Raw genomic sequence first — 25,505 nt, 5'->3', positions numbered from 1 at the left:
ATTTTAATTTTAAATTCCAATTTCAGGCTTTTTATGCATCAAATGGACACTTATATATATATATATATATATATATATATATATATAAATTGACTTAAATTTTTAAAATATGTACGCACATTATAAAAGTCTGGCCAGTTATGAAAAATGTGAGAAACATAACATATTTTTTTTAATTAATAGATAAATTTTATAATGAATTATACTAAATAATTTGTTTCCGTTCCCTGTTTAATAATATTTATATAAATTTATCTAATGAAAAAGAGTTTAATAGCGACACTATATAGTGATAGTTAAATGAAACGTAATAAAATGTTATATAACTGTATTGTCAAGTTACCTCATATTTATTAAAGGATGATGCATTACTGTTAAATGAAACATATTTTACAATTACATTAAAGTTTCGTAAATAACGTTTTAGCACTGTTATTTAGTTTTTTTTTTTGTCTGTTCACTGTTTTTTAGTTTGATTTCTTTTTTATCACATATTTTACTACAATAGCGGGTAGATGCCCAATGACGAAAGTCATGGTAACAATGTAGAATGAGATGGAAATAGTCATTAGTACATCATTCCTACTCATTTTATTTCGTACTAACAAGTAAAATCCATAACATTTGTGTTCAAATACTGGAAGAGAAACATGGCCAACTTTCAATTATTGTTTCTCACAACTTTTACTGTCTATAAAGTCAATCAAGTTTCATGTGTTTTTATTTATTTAAAATTATATGTATCTTTTATGAAATATAATCTTATTTGAGTTTCAAAGTATTTACAATAAAAAGCTGGAACTCTTATTCTGGCATTTTTTTTTTTATCTTATTTCATAAGAATCATACATTTATTTATCATTTGATACCAACTATCCACATATCTTAGAGAAAGTCAATTGCATAGAAAATTAACATATCTAATAAGAAAACTAATTCTATAAGAGGGAGATAAATAAATTTAGGTCATACAAATATATATAAATAATTAATATATTCATTTATCTTACTGTTATAAAATAAAGGTCCTATATAATCTTCTCTAGAGAGAGAGATTTTTTCTGAGAATGTTAGTTGATGTGAGAAATAATTAATAACAATAAATATAAATATAGACGATTAGATTACATTTAAATGATCAAGATTAAAAAAATGAAATAACTTTTTAAATAGTTACGTGACTAAAAACTAACTTATAATTTTAATTATTCATATATAATTATATAGCTTAAATTTATAATTTTTGTTTCTCAAAATAATTAAATGTTGTAGCAAAATGGCCACATATATATATATATATATATATATATATATATATATATATATATATATATATATATATATATATATATATTACTTTGTCAGAGAAAATTAAAAGTTTAAAGGTATTAAAAACAGTAGTTCAGATTATTTTATTCTAAAACTAGTCTGGTATATTTTTAATTTTAATTCAATTTAAAAAATGTGTACCAGAAAATGGATCAACTAATTTAATTTAAAACTAGTTTAAGACTAATAAGAATATTTTATTTGTCTTTCTAATAAATGCGACATATCTTAATAAACATATCTTATATTGAAATGGAATATATTGAGAATTAATGTAGCATGAGTATTATGTTATTTTAGACAAATTAGTTGAAAAATTAACGGGTAGTTAAAAGTTAAAAAATTATTTTATTGAATTATAAGTATACTGTAGAATTATATAATAAAATAACTGAAAAATATAAAAAATAAAAATAATTTTTTTTACCTAGAAAAGATTAAAAAGGAAATGTAATAAATGTTTAAAGAGAAAAAAGAATAAATATAAAAATTTAAAAACTACATAGTATTTCAAAAAAATAGAAATTATTAAAAAAAACTAATTTATGAAACACATTCTAAAAAGTAAAGAATAGAAAAAAAATATACCCAAAAGATTAACAAAGTTCAACAATTTATCTACGTTTTCAAAAGCAGAGCGGTTGTTTATTTTTTATTAATAAATAAGATTGTAATTCATTTATATATATATATATATATATGGTGAACAGTATATTTTTATAAACTACTCGTATAAATCTGCTTATCATAAAATAAGACTCATCTCAATATATATAAAAGCTGTCCAGCCATATGTCATCTGTTAGTTGGACAATATTATCAATATATTATTTTTTTACTTGTTTCTCTTACTCTTTCTCTTTTTATTTTTTTTATTGTTTTTTTTCCTACCATGCAAAGCACGGGCACTGGAGCCCGTATACACTACACAACAAGATATATGAAAAGTTTGGGAAATTTTGACTTTGATGACCCATCATTAAGTTTATATAAACTCTAATACTACCATACTAAAATCAAATGTAATCCACTCCAAAAATTAGCTCTAAGAAGATTGTTTGAAACTTAAAAAGAATATTCTTACCACAATCTTAATTGTTGTGGGGTATCTTAACAAAAGCGTGGAGTATGAAGTTTAATTTTATCAATTTGTGGTGGATTAACCCGGGAATCAAACAATTCATAAGAACAATAATTCTTTTCACTTTAACCAATTATAACTTTTGATATTTAACCCCAGACATGGTTTATATACTTCGTACACACTTAAACCAATAAATATTGTTAAGTTTCACACTTTTACTTTTCATATTTCTCTCATACAAATTGATTATTTGTGGTGAATTCTAAACTTTGTTGTTTTGTTCCCTTAACCAAAAATTGGAACAAAGGTGTCTAGCTAGCCACTTCCTCGTGCTCTGCATAGTTTAGTTAGGCCAATTGAATGAGACTATAAGTTTGGCCAAAAATTGCAATTGGTGAGTCCATAATTATTAAGTTTAGTGTGTGCCTTTTCTGCAAATGAATCACTACACCAGCATTTTGTCCTATATCCCCTTTTCTTTTCTTCTTTAACGGCGATATAGCTGCGGCTAAGGCTTCCTCTGCTCAACCAAAGTTGTAGCCTCATGAGTTCCTACCCCATCATATCTTCAAACATGTTCACTACCCTAACATGTGCTTGGTCAACAACCCCATATGCCATTCAACTTCAGATAATAATAATAATAATAATAATAATAATAATAATAATAATAATAATAATAATAATAATAATAATAATAATAATGGCAGAGTCAAAGAAGTGTATATAGGGAGGCAAAAGGGTATCTCTCTCTTCTCTATATATATCTCCCCAACAAACAAGCCATAAGCGCAAAACACAGGTAGTAAATTGGCGTAAATGCGTGTATGAATCTAATAAAAGGGTGTTATAAATCTCGTCAGAATCAAACAATGATGGCAAAGGCACAACAATAATGGTTCTCTTCCCCTAGTAAACCCCTTCTTAAATAACCATTTTGCTTTTCCCCAGCAAAAAATTGAGTCATCTCCCTTTTTTTTCACCATAATAGTATTTGGTATATTTACTGGTTTTATCAATAATTAATTTTTATAAAAAATTTGACTAATTACTTTAAATAGAATCTTTTTCTTTTAATCATATTTTTATAAAATTCGAATTTAGATCTTACTTGACAAATCAAGTCTAGTTTCATTGGTAGGACAATATTGGTAGTTACCCCCATTTAATAATTTATTGAAAATTTGCACCTTCATTATTTAAGGGGTGGTTAGTTTTTTCTTAAATGTGTATGACAGTGGTAAAGATTTTTCATTTTGTTCTTTTAATATTTGCATGGCCACAGAAATAACTGGCACTCATGAATACCCATCATCATATACCTTGTCTATAATTACAATTATGCAGCGTGGTAATGACCCATCTTTATTTTTACCAAAAGGAAAAAGAAAAAAAAGGAAAATTAAAAGAGCAGGAGATGATTGCATCACCCAGTGAGAAGCAAACCAAAGTAACTGATTTTTGGAGCATCAAGGACCAACACACGTGAAGGACTTTGAAATTTCATCCCATAGTTATATCTGCTCATCATGGGTGAGCGTGTGATACTATTGGCAATAGAAAGATCTGAATGTGACCCACCAAAGGGTAATGAATTGTGTAAGAAAGAAACTAAAGGAAAAGAAAGGAAGGTTAGGCATTTAACCAGACCAAGGCCAAATGCCATGATTTCATCAATATTTCAAACCCTTCTTCAAGTCTATCCTTATTCCTTCCTTCCTTCAATTACTACTTTTTTTTTTCTGAGGTCATTTATAATGATTTCGCATAATACCAATCCCTGCACTGCTAATGATGAATTTTGACATTATTACGGTCCGTAAGTGCATTGAACCCTACACGTGAGCTTAGGGGTTTAATAATTTTTTTTAGACTCTCAGGGGGACCACTAGTAGAAAAATTACACTTCTTCATTGTGTTCACACATTCACTGATTGCTGGTTGCTAAGAAGACCCGTAACCGTAACCAAAATTATAACTTGCACATTTTTGCATTTCTAATTTTTAATTGGATGCATGAGAGGATCTTAGTCATATAAAAATCTCTTCAACTGGATTTTTTTTTATAGACTTTGACACCAAGTTTGGTACAAAATACCATCCAGGAACAACAGTTGTTATATCCGTATATGCATCCCTAGCTATCCCCTACCCTGTAATGAAATATAATTTACATATTTCTCTTTTTTTGTTTCCTTACAAATACAATAGCATGAGAAGACATTCTTAATAAGTCATACATGATGTCAATGACATGTTGGGGTTTGTCAAAAAAATCCACTTAAAAAGATTATTGCACAAGTTTGATTGCAAAAAAATTCATCCAATTACCGTTATTGACTAGCCCCTAGACGTGAAGGGTTACTCATCAAGCAAAAAAAAAAAAGCAATATTAGAAATACGAATCAACACTAAAGTTTGTTCTAGATTTTTAACCACTTATATTAATTCACGTTGACAAACATTTTTAGGATTCTCTTTGAATTTATGAAACAATATATTTTTAAACAGTTTTAAAAGAAGGTAACACATGAATCAAGAGGGAATGTTTTATTTTAATAATTTTGAATTCAGTTCTAAATTTGCATCTATATTAAAAGTTCATAAGAAAACTTGTACTGATCACAATAACTTTATCCAACTGACCGGTATTATTTCTAGTAGAATATATACGTAATCTTAAAAAAAAAAAAAAAAGCAGATGTGAGGTGTCAATTTTGGAAAAACTCAAAAACGAATGTTTGCAAATTTTGAATAAATCAAACGGAGTTTAATGAAATTACATTATAATTCTTTAATAGAAAACACAAAAAATAGGAGAAAAGTATGAGAATTGAGGAATATTGTTATATTAGAATTTAAACATAAAACAAAACAAAAGCTTCTCTTTTCTACTCTGTTTCCCTTTTTGCATTTTTAGGCAAAAACTATTTTTGTCTTTATCTTACCTAGATTTAGCCTTTTCAGATATGAAGCACGCTTTCTTTCTTTCTTTATTTAAAGATATGAGGCGCATTTATAGTACTATAAGGATTAATCTTTATTACATCACTTCACAATCCTGAATACATTCTTTTTTCTATATGAACTGTAACAGTAAATTATTTCCATTATGTTAACTTAAAAGTTGATTTGGACGTGTACGACGAGTATGTGATATATGGTCGGCACATACATATACAGAGTAATCCAAATTATTTAGGGCCATACCACTGCCTGATTGCAATATTTAAAATAGTACTATATATTATTTCGAGGTGTGTTCAATCTTCCTACAATGTTTTCTTATTAGTCTTGTTGTTTCTTTTGTAGGACAAGAATTAAATATGTTTAATATTTGTGAGACATTAAGTATATGTATTTATTTTATTTAATATCTTTATAAAATAATATAGAAATTGTAAAAATATATATAACTTTACTCATATACCAATATTAAGCCATTTGAGATAGTCCTATCATCTAATTGCATAATATGAAAAGGGAACTTGAAATCATACCCCACTGCTGCAGAAAAAAGAATTTATTTCCTAAACCCCTCTGTTTTTTTTTTTTTGTTTTGCTAAGTCCGAAAAAATGAACATATAAAGGTGGTTTTGTTTAAACTTAAAAAAATATTTTTAAAATATAAAATTTTTATATAAATATTTTTTTAAGAAACAGATATGATTTACTTCTTAAAATAAATAAATAAAATTATTTTTTAAGCATCATCGATTTATACAAACACATTAAAAATTAAAAAAATATTTATTTTATTTTATTAAAACAAGCATTTTATTTCAAGAAGTGTGTAACCCAAACCAAAAGCTTCTCTTGGGTTGAAACCATTGCAGCCCACTTTGAAATCGAGGCCCTGTCAACAGCCGTTAAACTTTCCTAAAAATAAGTAGTTCTGTTTAAATTAATGGATCGGAGTATGCATGCTTTTAAATTTACAAATTACAAAGAAAAAAATGAGGTAGAGCTCACGATAAGGAAACAAAACTTTCTATTTACATCTTGAGTCAAAACCTGGCATTTAAGCCACCGAGGGATATACCGTTGAGATTTTTAGAGGAATGACTTGGTTTAGATTCACTCAAATGTTGGTTTGAAAATATCATACGCATTCAAGTGAACCATACCATTTGGATAGAGTGATGCAATATCTGCTTTGGGCCATTAAGGATCCTATGAGGGGATTTGAATCATGCACTTTCATGTGTATCTTACCCCTTTTATTTTTATTTAAAAATACCAAATTATCCTTTCTCAACTCTAACACTTTTCTCTTTCTGCGAATTCCTCATGTGACAACATCTCCTTCACTCACGACCAACAACTTCTTCTCTCATGACTTCACCTTCTCCACAACAGCCTCAGGACCTCCTCCTCATATGTCACAACGTCACAGAATATCCTTTTTTTGCGCATGGTCATTGAAGGTAAAAATGAAATTCAAAATATGGTATTTTGTCTTCCAGAACAATAAGCCCAGAATTTTTTTTTTTTTATTTTCAACCATTATTCTAGAGACACGATTCCAAAAGTTATATAATAGCCTTTCGCAATGGTTATTCCAGAATATAAATTGAGTTCCATGATCGATTTTTCAGAATACATAAAATATTTTTTTCAATCATTATTTTTTATTGTTATGAAATAAGCATTTTAAAAATTATTTTTTATTATTATGAAAGACGGAGATTATTTTTTATTGTTACCAAACACTTATTTCATAAGTTATTTTTTTTTTACTGTTATAGAATACATATTTTAAAAGGTAGAAGAACAAGAGTCGTAGCATTGTGAGAAAGGTGTTGAGGGAAGGAGGCGACGCAGGTTGAATGGTTGCTGAAGAAGGGAGGTGTTTGAAATGGAGAAAAAGGTGCTAACTCATTAAATGTAATTTAGTATTTTCAAAATAAAATGAAGAGAATGATACACACGTGAGCCTAAAGGATTCAAATCCCCACAATGAGTCTACATGCGTAAGCTCAACAAAAGTCCATACGTTGTGCATTTCGTACATGTCCAAATCTGATTTATTGTTTAAAAGTTGACATTGAGTGAGTGAAGGATTAATTGGTAAATTATAAATATTTTAGTATATTTTTTTTGGATCGCCAAATAAATATATATTAAGTTTAACGGCACCACCGGTACCAAAATTTTAGTATACTCTTAATTAAAAATATATTTTAAAATCATTTAAAGAATATTCTATGATGATTTTAATTAAGTTAAATGGACTATGTTGTATATTTCAACATAAGAGAGGTGAATAGCGTAATACTTATATTTCTTACGAGAGAAAAAGAAATGTAATGTTCTATTTTGAGAGTTAAAAATATTTATAATATGATGGAGCTAATTCATCTTCTAATAACTTTTTTTATAAATGAAAAGTTGACACAAACGATTTGACATTTGTGTTCTTTAATCATAATATAAGATTTGATCTTCTATTTAGACATAAAATGACAACTAAAGGTATTAATTTACTCAAAAAAATAAATCAATCTAGTGAAAGGAGGATTAAATCTCCTAATTATAAAAAAAACTTTCTATATATAAAAAAAAACTCACCCTCATAATTTTATTACTTAAGTTATCCATACTTCATTTTGTTTAAAAGCTTAAACTCACTAGCATTTATATAAGTTTAGGCGTATAATATAAACCCACTCAGTAGTAGGTTTGTAAGATTTTTTTTCGAAAGGTATTATCAAATATAAAATATACTTATAAAGACATTTAGGGGCATGTTAGACGTGGCTTTTAGTCTGAAAATAATTATCCAAACGTGGCTATTGCAAGAAAAAAAAAACCCTAAATTAAGGAAAAAAAAGGAACCGCAACCTCAAGTGCTAATGCTTCCGTATTGTTACATTAGGCTGTTGTAATCTCCTCCATTTATATATATATTTTTTTGGATCAAAGATCAGAATGCCTTTTAATCTATTGCATTAGTGATGTACCAGAAAATTTTACACGGAGAAAAATAAAATATAAGTTCTTTAATTAAATAAATCATTATCCCAGTGTGAATGGAAACAAGAACAAGAAAATCACCCTCCTTTAAAAATCATTTAGAAAAAATCCATTGAACCTAAAGTCCATCGTATCATCCGCGAAGGCCAGTTGATCGTGTTACAACTTACAACTTTCTCCAATAATATTTGGTAGGGCAAAAACTACATGTCAACTCAGAAAATTGAACGTCACATCACAGTTAAAAGTGCAATCACAAACAATTTAAGAACATGAAGATATTTGACTTATTTGCAAACATCGTTATGGTACTAAAAGGAGATTAGCTTTTTTTAGGATGCATAAAAGGGAGGCAAAAATGCCTTTAATCACTACCGGGGAATCATTGCAAGCTATCAATTAATACGAATGACGTATCAATAGATAGCAAGATATCATGCTCATCAACGAGAATTCAATTGGAAATAGGAACAGTCTCACTTTGCATGTGGATGGGATGCAAAAATAGTGGGTATTGGATGGCATGAAGCCATATTGAATCTTATGATCATGAGAAATAATATAAGGTTATTGGAGAAAGATATTTATTATTGAAAATGAGAAAAATGAGTTAATAATCTACAGAAACAACTCTATTAAAGTTTTTATACATACAAGATGCATAACAGAAATTAACTAACAAACTAATTATAATTCCTATAACTAATTATTATCCCAATACCCCCCTCAAGATGGGAGGAAGATATTCTCGATGCCCAACTTGGAGATGATGCTAAAAAAAAGCACTTCGAGGCAAAGACTTTGTGAAAACATCTGCTAGTTGATGATATTTTTTAACATGAATCAACTTTAGTGCTCCTCTGTCAACTTGTTCTCTAACATAATGCAGATCTATCTCTAGATGTTTGGTTCTTTCATTATATGTGGGGTTTGTTGCAATCTGGATTACTGCTTTGTTGTCACAGTAGATGACTGCAAATGATGTCTTGATGTTTAAATCATTTAGCAAGTTTCGTAGCCAAGTAAGCTCACTTGACACAGATGATAAAGCTCTATATTCTGCTTCTGCAGATGATTTACTAATTGTCTTCTATTTCTTTGCCTTCCAAGAAATCAATGAATTTCCTAAGAAAATACAATATCCAATTGTTGATTTCCGGCTATCAATACATGAACCCCAATCTGCATCTACATATGCATGGATGGATGTGTCTAACTTGGCCTTAAAAAGGATCCCTTGTCCAGCTGTGTGCTTGAGGTATCTTAACAGAATGTTTGCTGCATTCATGTGTCCTGAGCGAGGATCAGATACAAACTGACTTAGTTTGTGAACATTGTAACAAATATCAGGCCTTAAGATGGTTAGGTATAGAAGTCTTCCTATGAGTCTTATGTAAGTTCCTGGATCTAGAAGTTGTGATCCTGATTCTGCATTCAATTTGAGATCAACCTCCATAGGTACTGCAGATGGCTTACAAGCAAGCATTCCAATATCCTCCAAAATTGACATAGTGTAATGTCTCTGACACATGAATATTCCTACTTGAGATCTTGAGAGTTCTAGGCCAAGGAAGAATTTTAGATCACCCAAATCTTTTAATTTGAAGTAGTGCTGAAGCATGATTTTTGCAGAATTAATTGTTGTCTTATCAGGGCTGGCAATGACAATGTCATCAACATAGATCAAAATGGCTATGAATGATGAGCCTGTTCCTTTGGTGAACAAGGTGTAATCATACTTTGAATGAGTGTAGTTTTGAGATGTCAATGTGGTTCTAAACTTATTGAACCAGCTTCTTGAAGCTTGCTTCAGGCCATAAATTGACTTATTCAGCTTGCAAACAAGAGGTGCATATGATCTGGAAGGAGGTTCATGGTTATAGCCTTAAGGTATCTGCATGTAGATTTCTTCATCCAAGCTGCCATTAAGGAATGCATTGTTCACATCTAGCTGAGCTAGGTGCCAATGCTGAGAAGCAACAAGAGACAAAAGGAGTCTGAGAGTAGTAATCTTAGCCACAGGAGAAAATGTCTATTGAAAATTTAGGACATATTGTTGTGTGAAGCCACGCGCTACAAGTCTTGCCTTGTGTTTTGCCACAGTTCCATCAGAGTTCAATTTCAATTTGAATAGCCATTTGCAGCTGATAGGCTTCTTGTTAGGTGGGAGTTGAGTGATTGTCCAAGTGTTGTTGAGATCCATGGCTGTAAATTCATCTTGAATAGCTTGTTTTCAGTGAGGAAACTTGACGGCTTGCTTGTATGTCTGTGGTTCATGATTTTCAGAAATTTGACAAATATAATGGGTATGAGTTGCTGTAAGTTTTGAGTAATTAATGTAGTTTTGGTTAGGATATAGAGGTTTGGAATCCACAGTTACATTGTAACAATGGTAATCAACAAGGTATCCTGGTGTGCCACATTGTCTAGTTGATCTTTTGAGCTAATTTTCTGAAAGAGGGCTAGGTTGAGGATAGTTTTGTATAATTGGTTGGTTGTCTGGATGTTGTTGTGTGTGTATAGGATCAGGATCATCACAAATGTCTAGAGTAATCAAGTTTGGAGTAATGTGAGGGCTAAGTGGATCAATGGAACTTGTTAAGAGTCTTTGTCTTTGAAAGGAAAGATGTGTTCATAGAACTTCACGCCCCTCGATATGAAAGTTTTGAGAGTGGTCAAATCCAACAACTTGTAGCCTTTATATCCATGAGGATATCCTATGAATACTGTTGCAGTAGCTCTTGGACTGAACTTGTGTCGTGTGGGCAGAAGAGTTGATGCATAACATAAAGTTCCAAAAGTCTTGAAATCAGAATAGTTAGGTAGTTGTTGATGCATAATTTCATAAGGAGATTTGTGTTGCAGAATAGGACTTGGTGTTCTATTCATAAGAAAAACAACTATTTTAACACATTCTCCCCACATTTTTATAGGAACATTGGATTGATACAATAAAGTCCTAGCAATGTTTAATATATGTAAGTGCTCTCTTTCCACCACACTATTCTGTTGGGGTCTCTATACACAGGAAAATTGATGTAAGACACATTTTTGAAGGAAAAATTCTTTAAAAACCAGCTCTCTAGCATTATCAGACCTGAATGCCTTAATACTAGTTTTGAATTGATTTTCAACATAGGAAAAGAACTATGGTATGACAGTTATACAATCAGATTTATTTTTAAGCATATATATCCATGTGAGCCTACTTCTATTATCAAATAATGTTAAGAAGTAAATAAAGCCATCATGAGTGGGTTGCCTAAAAGTTCCCCATATGTCAGCATGAATCAAGTCAAAATAGTGATTACTGAATTTATTGGGATTTAGGAAAGGGAGCCTATTTTGTTTGGCCATATGGCAAGTACTACAATGATAATTGGAATTAACAGAAGTAAGATCCATTTTATTAGCAATTATTTTGTATACAGGAATGGGTATATGGCCTAATCTTTTATGCCAGGTTTCATATGAAACATTATTACATATATTCACATATTTAGAACAAAAAATGTGTTTTGGGAACTCAAAAACCAGTTATCCTTGCTTTTGCTTAGCAGTGCCAATCCTCCTCAAAGTCTTGAGGTCCTGGAGAATAAAGGAGTCACATTCCATTGTAAATAAAAAAAGATTAGCATTAATCAGGGTGACAAGGGATAGAAGATTAAATATGAATGTAGGTATGAATAGAACATTGTGAAGAAAAATGTCTTCATTAATCTTAATACTACCTATTCCTTCTACTTTAGTTTTTGTGGAATTAGGCAGAAGAACATGAGAGTTAAAAATGGTAGTATATGAATTAAATAACTCTTTGAGACAACAAATGTGAAAAGTAACCTCAGTGTCAATGATCCAAGTGTGGTAATCATTATTAAAATCAGCATTCATACAGATACCTGTAACATTTGTGGCTACTGCATCAATGGTGTTTTTGGTTTTCATGTGATTAGTTAAGAAATAGATCAATTGTTGACATTGAGTAGCAGTTAAAGTTGGTGCTCGAGCAGAAGTTGAACTTTCGGGTGTGTCATTTACTTGATTCACAGAGTTGCTAGTGCGATTTTTGAAGTAATTTGGAAGGTAACCCACAAGCTTGTAGCATTTGTCCTTCGTGTGTCCCAACATGTCACAGTGAGCACATTTGGGTCTTTCTTTCTTGATGTATTTCCCTTTATTGCTGTCATATTGGTTCTTTGATGCAAAATTAACAGAAAAGACTATATTTTCTAAAGTATTGGTGGGTGAGTGAGTAACAACAATTTCCCTTTGAGCTTTTTCTTGAAGGATTAGGGAGAAATCATTGAAACCCATTAAGAATGACATTACATACTCAGATTCGTTGTGAGTTTGGAGTTGTTGAAGACCTCCGCAAGTGCATGGAAAGGTTGGTTTGTAACCAACCAATTCTTCCCAAATTGACTTAAGTTTTGTGTAATACGTGCTGATATCGTTAGTTCCTTGTTGCAAAGACATTAATTGGTGCTTCAATTGGAAGATTCTAAGGCCATTTTTCCTCGAAAACCTAGTTTTCAAGTCGTCCCAAATTTCTTTCGTGGTGTTTGCAAACAAGATGTTGGTGATGATTTCTTTAGATACCGAATTGTAGAGCCACGAGATGACAACATTGTTTGCACGTGTCCAAGCATCATAGGTGGGAGCTTTTTCTTTAGGCTTCGGGAGGGTGTCGTCGATGAACGCCGTTTAGTTCTTGACAGAGAAAGATACCTTCATCGCTATGCTCCAGGTGGTGTAATTCTTGTGATCAAGGGGTTGAGATGTGAGAACGAGGCTAGGACCATCTGAATGATGAAGGTGAAGAGAGTTGGTTGGATCTTGACTTGGATTGGTGGTTGGTGTAGCCATTGAAACCAGCAGAATCAAATCAAGAATATGTTGTAAGGAAATAATAGGTCAGATTGATGTGAGAGTGAAATTCTCTAATCTGATACCATATTGAATCTAATGTGAATTGAATATCATGAGAAAGAATGTAAGGTTGCTGGAGAAAGACATCTATTATTGAAAATGAGAAAAATAAGTTAATAATCTATAGAAAGAACTCTATTAAGGTTTTTATACATACAAGATGCATAACAAAAATTAACTAACAAACTAATTATTATCCCAATAAGTCATGAACTGTGGTTGGGATTTCATAGGCTATGTAGGCTTCATTATATGCCATTTGCTAATGATAAAATTTCCTCGTCTAACTCCTTGTGGCAACTCTAATGAGTGGCCATGATGAGTATGACGAATAACTATAAGTTAGATTTAATTGTATATTTAACTATAGTTATTTTGTAAATTTTATTATCTATGTCTTATTTTTTTTAATTTTATGGATACTATGTGTGTCTAAAAACAGTTAAAAAAAAAACCAACCTTGTTTTGTTATTAATTTTTGCAAAATGACATCATTTTGTTATTAGTATGATAATAAAATAATAAAAATTGAAAATGTAGGTGATAAAATTTGTGGAAAAAAACTTGAATTAGGCATGGCAACGGGGCGGGTCGGGGACGGGTTTTGTTTACCCCACCCCTGCCCCCGAAACCGACGGGGGTGTAAATACACCCCCCATCCCCGTCCCCGACGGGGGTCGGGTTTTCCCCGCCCGCCCCGCCCCCGATATTTTTATAAAATTTTATTAAAAAAATATAATTTTTCATAAAATAAAAAATATAATTTTAAATAAAACATAAAATTATAAAATTCAATCTAATAGTTTCATATTTCAATGTGTTATATATATTAATTATTAGCGGGGCGGGTTCGGGGTGGGTATTGAGAATCCCATCCCCGACCCCGAACCCGAATTTGGTTATCGGGGAAAACCTAACCCCAACTCCGGTCAACTCGAATTTTCTTTGTCAAAATCGGGGCGGGTCCGGGACGGGTCCCACGGGTTCGGGTCCCGTTGTCATGCCTAACTTGAATGATAAAATATGTAAAAATTGAAAACTAAGTTGTAAAAATTGCAAAAGAAAAATTGAAATAGTAAAATTCACAAATAGTAATAATTAAGTGATAAAGCATATAGTCAAGTCTATGGCTCTGATTGGTTCATTAAAAATTAAGGGACACTGGACAAGAAAAATAGTTTTATTTTGCGTTAGATTTAAAAAATGATTAAAAGATAACAAAAATTGAGCATGTGAGGATACGATTAAATATTTAATTTTTATTACTCAGAATATTATGAGACAAATTTTTGTCTCAAATACAAAGTATTAAGAAAACACATATATTCATATTTCTAACTCTTAATTAATAATCGAAAAAATAGTATTTAACCAATATAATCTTTTTAAAATGAAAACACCAATATTTTTTAAATTTCTTTCTCTCTTTTTTTATATTTTGATAAACACATTAAATTTTATATAAAATTATATTAAAATAATTAATATTAAATATTGTAATAAATTTTATATTATTTTATTTATGTTGTCTATTATTTATCAAGTAATATATATGATAAATTATCTTATAACTTGTGTGTGTGTTCTATATTATTCTTGGTGTTCGGTATCTTGGTGTATGGCCAACGCAACCTATAAGTTATAACAAGGCAACAAGGATCAAAACATAGGTAGTTAACGAGACTTTTTAGATTAAATGAGTACAAGTCCAAACTGGTCACAAGTTTGCAGAGCTTCTGTCAATCCATATCAGCGGGCTTAATATGAGTGCTGCTAGGTGTACCCAACATTATTGCTGATGCACCCAGTATTAACCACGAAAAGACAGAAATAACCCTTACGAATCAAGTTGATCAGTAAGTTAATTTTTAAGACTTATGGATCAACTTGATCCGTAAGTCTTTTACGGATCAAGTTAATCCGTAAGTTGATTTTTAAGACTTACGGATCAAGTTGATCCGTAAGTCTTTTACGGATGAAGTTGATCCGTAAGGAGAGAAATTAGCAGGGATAGTTTTGCCATTTTCAAAAATGTTGGGTGCACCAGCAATAAGCTGGGTGCACCTAGCAACAATCGCTTAATATTTGGGTTTCTAAACTGTGTTTGGGCTTCTTCGTTGGAGAGCTCAGTCCACAAAAAATTCTCTTAAGACCTGCCTTATCAACCAAATATTATGAATGAGTTATTTTAGCTTAATTAATTATTTCGACAATAACTTTAAGTAATTGTCTTAAATATTTGAAATATTTTTTCATTTAATATTTATTTTTTATCAGTAAGAATAAAAAAACTAATATGAAATCATTTACAATAATTCACCTATCATATTCAACTAATTAAATTAAATTCCTTTATAATTTTTTTAAATCTAATTGGGCTTTGTAAACCTTTAACATATAGAGAGAAAAAAAATACTAATCTTATTTGTATTTTTATTATAAATTTAACGACAATGAACATCTTTACTATTTATAATTTTGGTCCATCTCTTAAAAATAAAGACATTTAGCACTATAATTTTTAAAATTTAGAAAATTTGATCCTACTGTCCTATTTGATATGCTTTGACCATTGAGTTTTAAATGTTTACTGTGTCTTTAATGACGTGTTAGTCTAAAAAATATATTTTTGAATTTAATTATTGATGATTAGGAAATTAAATTTAAAATCACTTGATAAAAAAATAATTTATGGGATCAATAACATAAAATATTATTAACAACTTTTGCCACTTTTTTTGAAATAGTTAAAATATTACATTTATATGTCTAAAAAATACATTATATTACTTATTGATTAAAAAATTAAATATTTAACTGATCGATTTCTTTTCATACAAAATAAGAAAGATAAATTTTAAATAGCTTTTAAAAAATTTCATTTATCTAAGACCTTGAATACCCCTTTAAAATAAGAAAGCCACAAAGGCGCTTGCTTATATGGTGTTGTCGGATAACATGCATTGCCATTCTGAATAACATACAATATTATAGTTCTTACCAATTCCAAACATTTTTTTTATTTTTATTTTGGGACAGATCATTTCACATGATTCATGCTTTAAAAGTTTAAATTCTCACAAGCTTAATTGACGCTGAAGGAGCACTTAAGTACAACTGTATATGACTACATGTTTAACGCAGGTACACAAACCAATTTGGAACAACAGAAAATAAAAAATTACACAGTCTTTCTTAATATTTTTTAATCGATAAATGTTAATTGTAAATTTTATTATAATATTAACTTTTCATTTGAATTTAGATTTTTTTTTTCTTTTCTCACTTCAACCACCAATTTAATCTATAACTTCTTGGTCTCTCTTAATGTACCATGCCGTTCTCTTTTTGTGTAATTTCTTCTTGGCATATTCCAAAGATATTCTAATATAACGTGTTTACAAGAATATACTATATAACTTCGAAATTCCAAAGTCTTTGTTTACATAAAGTCTAACACATTACAAGTACAATATTTTACATTTTACGTGGGTATATATCAGCTATGCTACCCAAGAAATTATATAATTAAACAATAATAAATAAAATTTGGTGGCACTTGGCATCACAAACGTGGTTGTCCAATTAGAAGCGGAGAAGCAAACCAAGAAGGGATCAAAGGGTCTTCATTGATCATTGCTGAAAGATTATCCAAAATTCATTTTCTTTATATATAGACTAATTACTTGACGCTATTGCAAACACATCCACGTCCTCTCAAATTAAATTATGTTTATTTTACTATTTGAAGTGCATTATTTTAATTTGATCCTTTCTGTCTAAAGCCCTTTATATAATTTTCGTTCTCCGTATTCAGAAAGGTACAAACTACTTCCCTTACCTATTGACAAAGTCTAATAAGCCAAACAAAAAGCAAGATAATGGCAAAATGTAACAAGTCTCTTGTCGTGATTCTCCTCCTCCTTCACATCCTATGCTTGCAATCACAAGTGAATGGTTTTTCTCGTCAACCTTCTCGCCAGTTAATCTTCACACCCCACAAACGTTCGGATTCTGATCCTCAACAGGTTCCTTACAAATCAATCATGCACATATTTTAGTATTTTTTTATCGACCAATATTTAGTTGTTACTAGTGAAAAAAATTTAAACCCATCATCTCTCTCTTTCTTCTTCATCTTCTTTTAATCACCAAACTAACTTTATAACTGGCGTCGTGTCATATTTTAGTATTATTACATGTACAATTGTACATATTTCATTGCTCATGAATCATGATCATGGTTTTTCATATATGTGAATTAATGAAGGTGCACATTTCGTTGGTGGGCAATGATCATATGAGGGTGTCATGGATAACCGATGACAAACACTCAGAATCTGTGGTGGAGTATGGAACAAAGAAAGGTGAATATAGCACAAAAGCAACGGGGGAACACACTTCATACCATTATTTCTTGTACGAATCCGGCAAGATCCACCATGTGGTAATTGGGCCTCTTCAGCCCAACACAATTTACTACTACAGGTGCGGAGGATCGGGTTCTGAGTTTTCCTTCAAGACACCTCCACTAAAGTTGCCTATTGAATTTGTTGTCGTTGGTAAGTGGTGGTTTAATTTTCTTTAGCATCACCATATGCATTTTGTTCTTTAATTTGGTACATATATGATATATGGTTTATAGTTTAATATATAGTAGATCAAGTTGTATTAATCTCATTTCCAAACTTGTGTGATTATGGTACTTCTCATGTTTGACTTGAAAAAATGAATTCTGGCTTGTTATTTGTTATTTATATATCTTATCAAAGTTTAACTTTATTATTTTGTTTCTAATATCCCACTCTAGGACATAAGGATTTATATTAATCTTTTGGTCTTTTGTTATCACTAACATGGGAAGACTAGAAAAGAAAGAACTGCCATATGATACGAATGGAAAGGAAAAGAAAGATAAAGAGCTAATAAGAGTAATAATTAGAATGTGATAAAAATTAATGTTGTTTTAATAATATTTCATTGTATTATTTAAATACACCATGGTTCGTACAAGATAACTTGAAATTCTTCACTGGTTTAAATAGGATGTTTGTCCCGAAGTCAATTGAAGTATTAACTATCAATTAACTCATTATTTTCATGGGTAGTTTGGGAGAAGCTTTCGGATGTAAAAATAACATAACACTTAATTAGAGGACATTTTCTTTTTGGATCAACAAAAAATTTTATTAGAGGGTACCAGTAGTACCAATTGAAGATACAAAATCAAGAATATTACATGATGACTCTATCAAATTCCCATGTCCCAGTATATTAATAACCTGCATAATTAATAAATACTATGACCCAAATTAGAGAAGATTGATACTTATCAGTAATTTTTTTTGACAAACAACTTCCTTATCAGTAATTAAATCATATAGCATACGTACGCAACTTTTGTTAAGGTGTATCATATGTGATTCATAAACCTTCCCTGTTAATTACTCGCTTGTTTTGATAGATTGCTCAATAGACAATATATAACTCAAACAATTAAACATACACCAGTAAATAGTCTATGCATTAACAATAAAAAAAAAATTTCTACGTTATCATTTAGTCACAATTTGTTACATATAGCAAACCTAACAGAGAGAGTGAAAAAAAGTTTTTTTTTTTTTTTTATCATTTGGAGGTAGTTTTCTTTTTAAAATCATCTAATGGAAATACTTTTTGAATTTATTTTCATTTAAGAGTAAGTTGTAAAAGTAGTTATGATTTTGTAAATAAAAGTTGTAAATCTTAATTCAATTTTAGTTTTAGATGTGATCTTGCTGCTAGAAGTCGTTTTCATAATTTATGTTTACAAAATCGTAACTATTTTTACCATTTATTCTTACATGAAAATTAATTTAAAAAGGATCACCATTTGATATTTTTGAAAAAGAAAATTAAACCCAAATGAAAAAAAATCGAAAAAAATAGGAAAACATTGAATTGTAGTTTGACATTGGGTAGAGATTGAACAAATTTTATATAACTATTGACTAAACTCCATACATATTCATGCATATAGGGGATTTGGGACAAACTGAATGGACAACATCAACCCTAAAACATGTGGATAGCAAAGACTATGATGTGTTTCTACTACCTGGAGATCTATCCTATGCTGATACCCATCAACCTCTATGGGACTCCTTTGGTCGTTTGGTGGAACCCTACGCTAGTCGTATACCATGGATGGTTACAGAAGGCAACCATGAAATCGAAACTTTCCCCATTATCCAACCAAATGGTTTCAAGGCCTACAATGCTCGTTGGCCCATGCCATACAAGGAAAGTGGCTCCACCTCAAACCTCTATTACTCATTTGATGTTGCTAGCACCCACGTCATCATGTTGGGCTCTTACACAGATTTTGATGCACACTCCCAACAATACACGTGGCTTCAATCTGACCTAGCTAAGATTGATAGGAAGAGGACGCCTTGGGTGATTGCATTGTTGCATGCACCTTGGTATAATACTAATGAGGCACATCAAGGTGAAGGTGAAGACATGAGACAGGCCATGGAAGAGTTGCTTTATGAAGCTCGTGTTGACTTGGTCTTTGCTGGCCATGTTCATGCATATGAACGCTTTGTATGTCATATTATAATTTTATCTCTTTTTTTGCTTTTCTCGTTTTCATTTTCTATATTTTTTACTGCAGACTCGAATTTATGACAATAAGGCTGATTCATGTGGTCCGTTGTACGTGACGATTGGAGACGGAGGAAACCGTGAGGGGCTTGCATTAAGGTGAGATATATATATATATATATGCCTTGATTAACTTTTTGCTTAATTTTAATAATGAAATTTAGTTTGTTTATACTTTTAACTTTTATAAAATATTTTGTCTCGGGGCTCCTACATAGGACTGAAATCAATTGTTTCTCTTTTTTTGTTATCTTTCCCTCTCCCTCCAGTTAAAAAATTACATGTTATTGAAAGCAACAACATTCCCTCTTCATACTTAATTACTTATTATTATTTTTCCTGCTATTTTCTATAAAAAAAAATTGGAATTAGGATAGAAAAAATAGAGACATAAGCTATTCATTATTGAGGATTAAAATCCAAGACAAGTTAAATAAACTTAGCAACACGAATGTGTTGATTGTTGAAACAGGTTTAAGAAGCCTCCTAGCCCACTTTCTTTGTATCGGGAGCCAAGCTTTGGTCATGGAAGGTTGAGAATAGTGAACGAAACACATGCATATTGGTCGTGGCATCGCAACAATGACACCGACACATTTGTAGCTGATGGTGTTTGGATTGAGAGTTTAAGCAACTCGAAAGCTTGCTGGAATGCACAAGGCCAGCATGTTGCTCATGAAGAGCTTTGAAAGCTCAACTTTGACACCCAACAAGAAAGAGAAGCACTTTAGGAAAAATTATTAAATATACTCTAAAATTACAACTACTATATGATCTATAAACACATGGCTAGGACTATAATATTATTTTTCCTAGAAATAAGTTTATGTTGAACATTTTCTCATTTTTATTATGTTGTGTGAAAAAAGTATTACTCACCCTTGCTGTACTTTTTCTTTTGTAAACAATAATGATGAGGTTTGAATTTACGAATTCATGTAATTATGTTAATGTTAAAACAAGTTGAAGCACCCATATAAACAAATCTCAAACTTCACTTTGCTATTTTCGAGACTTTTATATTATTTGAATGAAGAGTGAAATAAAACTAAGGAAACAAAGGGATTTAAAGAAATTAAAAATAAATTTTATTTAAATGGATAAAAAGAAGGAATAAAAAACATTTATTTGAATGGTCATAGGCGGCCTAATTGGCATGTTGATGTTGCCACATGAGATTGTTCCACACTACCGTGCGTGATAGATATATTGCATCATATAATCATGAACCACATAACTGATCACTGCACGTATGAGAACTCAACTTATTGCATGTACTCTCTTTTGAATTTGGTATAGTTAAATTTTGATTGCTACATGAATCAGAACAAGAAATCCCACAAGAAAATAATAAATTCATGAGTTTTCCTTTATCTGCACTCTGAAATTTAACAAAATGATTTCTAGCATGTGGAAAATTATATTTGGTCATATACTAGTTCCTGTGAGTGAGAGAAACCGAGTAACATCATGAACAGAACTACGGAACCATGTGTTTGGAAATAATAGCTGCGAAAGAAGAGAGGGTTGAGGATGATATGTACGTGATGGGATTACAGAAGACTGAGACAAGACAACACTGAGATGAATGAAACTGTGAGACAAACGACACCGTGAGAGCGTGTGTGCGAAGAAGAGACGGGTTTAAGGGTGGTCCAAGGGGTGTAACTGTTTAAGGAAAAAGGGTATAATGAGTAATTAAAAAATAAAGAGAAGGGATGAGAGATGTACTTGGCATAAATGAAAGGTGTAAATAGCAAATGCGGATGATAATGTTCGCAAATCCACGCAGTAACTTATTGAATTTTAGAGCAGGACCAATTTGGTCCAAAGATACTCTAGACTATATTTAGACACAACCAACCAACTTATAAATTGTCTGGTTTTCTTTTATCCCAAGTGGTGTGGGACTCTAATTTTCCAACACTCCCCCAGGAGTCCAGTTGGGCTAATTTTTTTCTTTGTTCCAATTGAGATTAGTTTCTATTTTTCTATATTTATTTTTTGTGTGGGGTGGGGGAAGCTTTTAATCAATTTTAAAGCATATGTGAAAATGGACGTTATAATCCCTTCATCATTAGAAAATATGTTTTTTATATTGGTTATTTATGACTTTCTACATCGATTTTTAACCGATGTTGAAAGTATTATTGTTAACATTGATTCTTTAAAATCGATGTTAACGTAAAATTGACAACATCGGTTATTTAAATAACCGATGTTATATAATAAGAATTACAAAAAAAAATGTATGACGATTGACAGTTCACATTGGTTTTTATACAGAACCGATGTTAACTTATACATTAACATCGGTTTTCTATAAAAATCGATGTTAACGTATACATTAACATCGGTTCTGTATAAAAATCAATGTTAACTTCCAAACGTTAACATCAGTTTAAGTAAAAAACCAATGTTAACTTAAAAAATTCATGTTAACATTTTTTATGTTAACATCTGTTTTTAACAGAAACTGATGTTAACGTATAACTTAACATCGGTTTTTTACAAAAATCGATGTTAACATTTTTCGATTTTAACATCGGTTTTTTTAAAAAACCGATATTAATATACACAAACAACATTGGTTTTTTACATCGATTTTTTTGAAAAAAATCGATGTTGTTATTAGGAATTTTTTTGAAATACTCTTTCCGTCTTTACAAAAAACCCAAAATTTAACCTGTAAATTTAAAATCTGACCACACAACACAATATATATCATTTGCATTCTGCTTTCAAACAGGTTTTAGTAGAAAGCTAGTTAGTAAACTATCAATTGTAAAAAATCAATTGATAACTATGAATAAATAATTTATTAATAAATATCAACAAAAATTATTCAATGTTAAAATGAAACAACAATTGTAAAAAATGTAATGCAAGTTAGTAAACTAATTAAGTAAGCTAAAGTTACATAGTTCCCTAATATCCTAAGTTTGATTTCTAACTTTGAGATAATACTGTGCCCACTGGATGCGAAGCGCCTTCAATCTCTCTGCTTTCAATGGTCTAACATCATTAAAATACTGCATGATCAAATAAAACATAAGTTAATAATGTAATACCAATGATAAGAAAATCAACTTTGTTTGAAATAAACAATTACCGTTTCACAATTATTCTTGAAACTTCCTAAGATTATCGTGGACATCAAGTGCATGACGTAATAGCCGCACTCAGTGCTTGCTTTTTGTCTATTGCACTAAATACATAATGAAATTTGGATGTTAAACGTTAACTACAATTAGTGTACACACACATAAAATATATATATAAGTAGAAGTGTTATTTAAATCACGTACCTTAACAACAATCCACCTAGCACCAGCCTTGAATTTAGGTTGTGGAGTATCTCAAGTCCTTTCAAAGCACTATTGAATACAAGGAACATTAAAATTTTGATGTTGTTGAGTTATGCTAATGCAAGTATTGAAAAACAACACTGACCTGTTAATTATTCCTTTAAGGTAGTTGTCTGGCCTGTTATGCAAGGAACAAAACCAGACAACAATATTTTCCTTAGGCAAAATGACGACCATTTGCCAGTGTGCGTTGTAGTGGAGACCAATATGGGTTATTGTAGTATTATACATTATTTAAATTCAGTTGTTCAGTTTGACTTACCTATTCAGGTAGGTTCCAAGGTAGACATTGCGTTTTTGAACTCTACATCCAACTCTTCATGTAACTTTCTGATTCAAATTGCGATTGTCCAGCTCTTTGAATGGATTATGGCTCGAGGAATCCATACACATCAGAATTCCCCGCTCGCATACTTGTCTCAGTTAGATGCCTATTGTTGTTAAGACAAAGTTAATTATGTATGAATTTAAAACAATAAATTAGGTAATTAACAATAATCTAAATTGACTTACAGAATTCACAATTGTATAATAGATATGTTGAGCCATTGACCATCGTGTGCAATTTCATAGAGATCTTTGTGCTTTATGTACAACGGGAAGTGTTCATTAAACACCCCGAACATGGTAGCATCCCACATAACCTGGAGAGGCTTCAAAAAAAGTTGTGAGATGGTCAATGTCATCAAATATAGGGGATCATCGACCTCGTGATTTGACTTATCTGGAGGTTTTGCTGGAGACATAGTTGCATGTTTATCCAACATAGTCAATTAACATAATTTAACTACAGTGAACAATTCAATTGAAAAAAAGAAGCATATAATGAGAGTAAAATACTTATTCTGATAAACGTTTCACGAGATGTGTCGGTCAAGCAAGGAAGGTGTTAAGTATCTGCCCCACTAACTTAACCTCGTCAGTGGGTACAGGAACGGGAGCCTCTGCATCTTTAACCTCCTCAACACCAACCTTCACTTGGCCATGCAACAAAGGGATGTTGTGAAACGTTGTGGATCCCTCATAAATAGATACCAAAACACAAAGAATGAAAATCATAAGCCAAGAACATGTAGAACACTCTAAGTGGAACAAAGGAAGAAAGCACACTATTCCATTCAGTTGACACTCAACCAGAGTCTCAATCATATACTATTGTACCTGCATATTTTATTGTTCCCGGTTCTGGCATACATCAAATACCACTCATTCTCTTTATTCCTCAAAATACTCACTTAATGCAAACCAGATCCAAGACTGGAATTGTGCAACACAAAATTCATCCTACTCTTGTTCTTGCTCACATGGAACCAAAGTTTACCAAACAAGCCTTGGCTGGTCCTACATAGCTAGCTGCCATGAAAGTTGAATATGATGGATTAATTAAGAATGGTACTTGGTCACTTGTTTCTAAGCCTCCTAACAGGGTTCCTATTGGCTATAAGTGGGTTTTCAGGATTACAAAAATCCAGATGGTTCAGTAAACAAGTACAAGGCCAAATTGGTAGGTAAGGGATTTCATCAGCAATATGGAACAGATTATACTGAGACCAAAAATTAGGATCTAGAAGGGAATTGTTATTTGAACACGAGCAAGTTAGGACCTGATAATGGAATTCGAGGCAAATGTATATTTTGAGGGGCTTTGTAGAAGCCTGGAAATGGCATAGATGAACCTAGTAAGTAAGAAAACTGTGGGTCTTTTTTGTTATTTTTGGTAAAACTTGACGGGTTTTTTGTTCCCATACAATCAAAAAAGAAATTATTCAGCTACTAGAATTATTATTGAAAAGTGATTGGTTTGGGAACTTTGAAGAGTTGGATTTTTTTTGGTTTGGGTAAGATGAAGATGAATCCAAAGATGTGGCTGCGACAATGAGGCACAACATGGAAGGAAAAAGAGATGAAAGACTGTTTAAGAGGGATAGTATGAAAAAATATTAAAATAAAAATAAAAATAACTAACTTAAAAGTATACCTAAAAAAATTAGTGCTGGTGACCAATGGTATGATCATCAATCAACTATTGGAATAGTTGATTGTTGGAAGAGATGACACTGTTTAAGTGTAAATGTCAGGATGAGGGTGAAACACAGGCATTTTAGCCTTGAGCCAACTGTAGGATTACAAGAAGCTGTGGTTCAAGGAATAAAGGCCAAAAAATGCACCAT

The 25,505-nt window shown here is 31.1% G+C and overlaps 2 protein-coding genes across 2 annotated transcripts; one reads left to right on the top strand and one right to left on the bottom strand.

Moving 5' to 3' along the window:
- Nucleotides 1-9,479: 9,479 nt before the first annotated feature.
- LOC102669083 (uncharacterized mitochondrial protein AtMg00810-like) lies at nt 9,480-10,592 on the bottom strand. Its single transcript, XM_006589785.1, has 2 exons — nt 10,476-10,592; nt 9,480-10,196 (listed from the first exon to the last, which is right to left on the bottom strand). Exons 1-2 carry the CDS (start codon nt 10,590-10,592, stop codon nt 9,480-9,482), a joined length of 834 nt encoding a protein of 277 aa, XP_006589848.1.
- Nucleotides 10,593-17,019: 6,427 nt separating this feature from the next.
- LOC100782755 (purple acid phosphatase 22) lies at nt 17,020-20,895 on the top strand. The gene is made up of 5 exons (XM_041005682.1): nt 17,020-17,346; nt 17,589-17,880; nt 19,338-19,906; nt 19,977-20,065; nt 20,439-20,895. The coding sequence occupies exons 1-5, from the start codon at nt 17,200-17,202 to the stop codon at nt 20,653-20,655; spliced, it is 1,314 nt and encodes a 437-aa protein (XP_040861616.1). The 5' UTR covers nt 17,020-17,199; the 3' UTR covers nt 20,656-20,895.
- The last annotated feature ends 4,610 nt before the right edge of the window (nt 20,896-25,505 follow it).

Source organism: Glycine max, chromosome 10, assembly GCF_000004515.6.
Source record: "Glycine max cultivar Williams 82 chromosome 10, Glycine_max_v4.0, whole genome shotgun sequence".
Lineage (NCBI taxonomy): Eukaryota > Viridiplantae > Streptophyta > Magnoliopsida > Fabales > Fabaceae > Glycine > Glycine max.
The sequence above is the reverse complement of the archived record's forward strand: the minus strand, read 5'-3'. Positions and strand labels throughout refer to the sequence as shown.